Source organism: Rosa rugosa, chromosome 6, assembly GCF_958449725.1.
Source record: "Rosa rugosa chromosome 6, drRosRugo1.1, whole genome shotgun sequence".
Classification (NCBI taxonomy): domain Eukaryota; kingdom Viridiplantae; phylum Streptophyta; class Magnoliopsida; order Rosales; family Rosaceae; genus Rosa; species Rosa rugosa.
The window spans coordinates 457,300-462,274 of record NC_084825.1 but is presented as its reverse complement, the minus strand read 5'-3'; the positions used below and the strand labels follow the sequence as shown (position 1 = coordinate 462,274).

The following is a 4,975-nucleotide window of genomic DNA, read 5'->3' as shown; positions in this document are numbered from 1 at the left end:
CGATCTGACAAGATTGAGAGTTCTTGGGAGGCGCCGACTATGAATCCAATCAACATACACCTTAACTTCATTAGTCCAAATATACAACAAGGAATAACAAATTGCATCACCTCCGCATCGAAGAACTTCCTCCACCGCCAAATGAATCAAAAAAACTTGAAGAAAAGAAAAAGGAAGAAGATCTACAGAGGGATTAAAGTGGCAGTCACCCAAAGGATGAGCAGTCCCTTGTTGCACGATCAGGGCCGTCCCATGACAAAGTGAGGCCTACGGCAAAATTTAGATAGACATTCCTAATAATTTTTTCCATTGAAAAAAAAAAATGTTAGCAAATTAAGCAAAGTCCAAACTAAAACATAGCAAAATATTTAAACAAAATTAAAAGTAACAATGCCGATAAAGAACAATAGAACCTGATTTTTTAACCACAAAATTTTGCACTTCAAGCCTTGACGGTTTGTTACAATTGTATCAACTATCTGATTTCTGATTACAGAATTAGAACAAAGAATGAAATTCAGAATTGAGTAAGAGGAAGAGAAAGATTGCTTCTATGCATCTATCAGAGTATGTCAATGGCTTAAATAGACATAAAAGGAAGAAATGTTACCGTTTGTTATCGAGGGCAATCAAAATTCATAGCCACTGTTTCATTTTTGCCCAAATTGGTGAAAGTGAGAGCAAAACTTTTGGTTATCTTCTTTTCTAATCCCAGAGTGATGGAGAAAGAGGAAAGCTTGGGGTGTTTAACTTACAAATACAAAAGCAAAAGAGGAAATTTTGAGGCCATATGGAGTCACGGGTTTGATTTCATCGGCCTCGACATCGTCTTTTACATACTGTAGTTATGCGTCTTTTTTCTTTTACTATCTTTTTTATGATACCGGCATTTTGAGATGGAGGCCTTCCCCAAACTGAGGCCCAAGGCCACTGCCTTGGTTGCCTTGGTCAAGGGATGGCTCTGTGCACGATCAGGTGCCCTTGGTCAGAGGATCGTAAAGACACATATCAAACGAAAAGAAAAACTAAAAGGGTAAAAGGAAGGAAGAAGGTCCTGATCTAGGTCGAAACCTAGGCAAAGTGCCCATAAAGTCGTCACCGACTCCCAACCCAAGACGAGAGGTTCTTAAATCGAGCATGCATTTTTGTTCACCCCCATTTGACTTTGATGAATGTCGAGTTTGCTGGGTTTGTATTATTGCTGGATAGGGCAAAATTGAAAACTCAATTACTCAGGTAAATTTTCGAAGTGTTGGGTACTTGGAGATATTTGTTGTGTTCAAATAAAAAGACCCAATAATAAGGCTACGGGAGTAAGGGCAAACTTTACCGAAAGTATTCAAAAAAATAATACAAAAATTGACGTGGAATATAACGTATGTTGAACTATTCTGCTTGTAGTAAAGGAAAAGGATAAGTAAAGAAACAAAAATGTAAAACCAGAAGAATAGCTTAATTGAATCTAAATATAATGATCAATCCTTTTCTTTTTTCTTCTTTTGAATGAGAATTTCCTTAGCAAAAAAAGTACAGCAAGATGGTACAGTTGATAATATACCAGCAGAAGAGAGAAACCAATGAAAATCGGTAAGAAAAACATACTTTTTTTTTTTCAAGCAACCTCAGCAGTAATGAGGTATCATTGAGGCCCCTGTTAATGCTTCATGGAGTTTCTGAATTCCATGAACTTCCTTATACAAAGAATTGCAAATTATGTCGGAGAAAGCATTGCTATTCAATCCAGAACTCCACCCACTTGTAGCTCAACAGGTTGCACCAAGAAGCAACATTATTTGGATGTTGTATCAGCAAATGTTTCAGAAGGTGCGATTAGAAGATTGTTTGAGAAGAGGCATTATAGCATCCTTATTTATAGCTAGGAACATAATCCTTGTCCATCTGCACAAAAGAAGAATTCTATTAGAGCTCCTAAACGGTATCTTTTTCAAGAGCAAAATCCTGCCTAATACTTACAGATACAGAAAGCTCTTTTGCTTTCTCATCATCAAAACCCAGGGACACCAAGATCTTGTGACCTGCTGACTCTTTTTCAGACCAAATCCCGAGAAGCAGATGAGTTACTGTTATTTCCCCACTGTCTCCTGCATTAGACAAGAGAATCTAAATAACAAGTCACATAAAAATCACACTACAAGTAAATTATGCATGCAGAGCATAAACGTCTGGAGGAAAAAGTTGGAGCATATCCCTAATCATATGGAGTAAACTAATGGAGATATTACCAAGATTAGAGGTCTATTTCCATTAAATTTAACTAGCAACAAAAAATTATGACAGTTCTTGATAAAAATAAACCACCATCACTAGAGTTTCTGATATAAATTTGCACAACCTGACTTCAGTTTTTGATCTACAGCCCAGTCAAGGGCCCTCTGAGCTGGCTCAGTCAATGGAGGATGCTCGGGGCTGAAAAAGTACATGTCTGACTTTCCAAGTAACTTTACAGTTTCTTCTCGAACCTTGAAAAGCGTGATTCCATTAGCTCTGAGAAACTTCGCAGCTATACTTGTTCCTGAACAGAAAAATAATAAAAAGATTATCCTTGTTTTTGTTTATGTCTTGGGTTGGAACAAATACTACAATCCCTCCCATAATCAAGTAACATGAACACTGCAAAAGCAAATGGAAGCCATTGCCAGATGAGTTCCTAGCATGAAATAACTGTCGAAGTAAACAATTTATAATCCTGTCATCCCAATTAAGTTAAAAAAAAGCAACAACATCACAGTAGACATAAGACTTTAAACAGTGTGGAAAAAAAGAAAGAAAGACAATTCTCAGTCTATGGTTCATGAAATGGGTAAGCAAGTATTCCTGTTTTAGGTTCTACGAAGATAACAAAATCAGAATAAAGATTTACACACATACCGCCTTGCTCTGTGATTTTTACACTATTAATCCAAGATATGAGATCATCAACTCAGAAACATCAATTAGAAATTCAAAACCAAACATTAGTCAGAATATATACATGCTGTATACAAGAAATAGCATTTCTCGAGTCCTCAAATATATAATCCCAATCAGCAATTGAAGCAAATTGTTAAGGACGCTTTTGCAGGATAGAAAAATTATGAAGTAGACTTTCTGGTCTCACATACGAACTAGAACTCTGATCCACTATAAAAAAAAAAAAAATAATAAAATAAAAAAAAAACCTTGAAAGCAGAAATACAAGTGAGAAGCAGGCAGAAATACCCTCGACTAAAATTCCCATCAGAAGGGCTTCCGTGCCAGTATTGGGATACTTGAGCTTCCTTGCTTCCAATTCACCCATAGCAAACGACTTAATCGCTCTGGCCGACCATCTAAAGAAACGAATTCAATCCACAGTATAGCTCTCATAAAACAAAATGAAATGAAAACAAACTGAAAACTCACTGTGAGCTTTTCCCAGAAGAAATCCTCTCTGGTTTCCTGGAAAAAGGAGACAAACAAATTCATTCATTCATTTATATATATGTATAGAAAAGGAACAAATTGGAGGACTTAGAAACCTTACCCTGTTGGGAGGCTGAAGAGAATGGTGGCGACCGCTGTTGTATGTTTTAAAGCCAACTTGTTTGAATGTGGAATTCCAACGGAGAGCTTTCTGCCGAGGAATGAGGTCGATAGGTTGCAGGGTGTTGAATTGCTAGGGTTTCTAAGGGAAGGTGGTTCGGTGGTAGAGAGTGAGACTGAGAGAGCTGACAGTGTGATGGAAACGGAGGTCATGCTTAATTAACACAAACCCGACTGAGATTGAGATTTTGGTGGCCGGGCAGAATTCTTCCGCCGTCTCTGCTTCAGCTTGGAGGGGAAACACCGAACAACAGATTGCTTATTCGATGAGCTCAACACGGCTCCTTTAGACAGCGGCATGTCGTCGCTTGTATAATCACAACGACGCAAATTTATCTTTTTAATATTTTTTTATCAGAAAACCACAAAAATTCAATTAAAAAAAAAAAACAAATCAGAAAACCACAAAAATTACAGCTTTTTCATAGCACAAAAATAAAATATAAGGCATATATATACATAATACATGTGGCCTATCGCCAAGTATAATTAGTACTCACTCTGTGGCCATTTCAGCCACGCCACAGTCCCATATATATACATATAAGGGTCAGCTTTCCAACTAATGTACATCAGTCCCACATCAAAAACAAAGAAAGCGACCAAGGCTCAAGCCTTTTACAAAAGCCAACTCCTTGGGACATCTAAGGTAAACATTTATTACCATTATCGTGAGAGCGTGAATTTTACGTATGGGATACCGTCGAGAGATACATCAGCATGCCCGGCCCTGGCCCAGGGCAGGCAGGGCGATAGCCCAAGGCCCAAGTTTTGAAGGGTGACGGCCTAGGGCCCAAATTGAAGCAGTAGATGGGTAAAAAAAAAAAGTATTTCTGTTAGGAATATGAGAAAATGAACAGCAAGAGTGCGATCTTTGGGCCCCAAAGTATGCATTGATGGGCAATTGTTTACAATATATAAAAGTTGAAGCAGCTAGTGCTAGACAAAAGGGAATGCAAGAGTGCGATTAAATCATATTTTGCATTGATGGGCAATTGTTTACAATATATAGAAGAAATCATTTTAGATGAGATTTGATTGATATAAAGTGATGTAATGTTTATTTTTCGGGGTATTGGTTTTTTGTCCCTCCCCCCCCCCCCCCCCCGGTTGTATCATATTTTTTTTATCAATATAAAATATTTTTGATTTTTTTTTATATAAAGGGCCCAATTTTATTTTTCGCCCCGGGCCTTGAATTTCTCAGGGGCGGGCCTGTACATCAGTATACCTGAAGAAGGTAACGTGAAGCATAATACATGCAAAGGGCTTAGGCCCAAGGGTAAGCCCATGCCATGAACGTCGAAAATCCTTATAAGGAAGTCTGAAGATGGATACGAGGCCCGGGTACTATAATACGAAGAGTATCAGATGAATTACCCCGAAAAGGGAA

At 37.9% G+C, this 4,975-nt stretch overlaps 1 protein-coding gene across 1 annotated transcript; it reads right to left on the bottom strand.

Annotated features, from left to right (window-relative positions):
- Positions 1 to 1,434: 1,434 nt before the first annotated feature.
- Positions 1,435 to 3,897, bottom strand: LOC133717980 (ATP-dependent Clp protease ATP-binding subunit CLPT1, chloroplastic-like). Its single transcript, XM_062144748.1, has 6 exons — positions 3,524 to 3,897; positions 3,403 to 3,438; positions 3,220 to 3,329; positions 2,354 to 2,533; positions 1,975 to 2,102; positions 1,435 to 1,899 (listed from the first exon to the last, which is right to left on the bottom strand). The coding sequence occupies exons 1-6, from the start codon at positions 3,733 to 3,735 to the stop codon at positions 1,867 to 1,869; spliced, it is 699 nt and encodes a 232-aa protein (XP_062000732.1). The 5' UTR covers positions 3,736 to 3,897; the 3' UTR covers positions 1,435 to 1,866.
- Between the last annotated feature and the right edge of the window lie 1,078 nt (positions 3,898 to 4,975).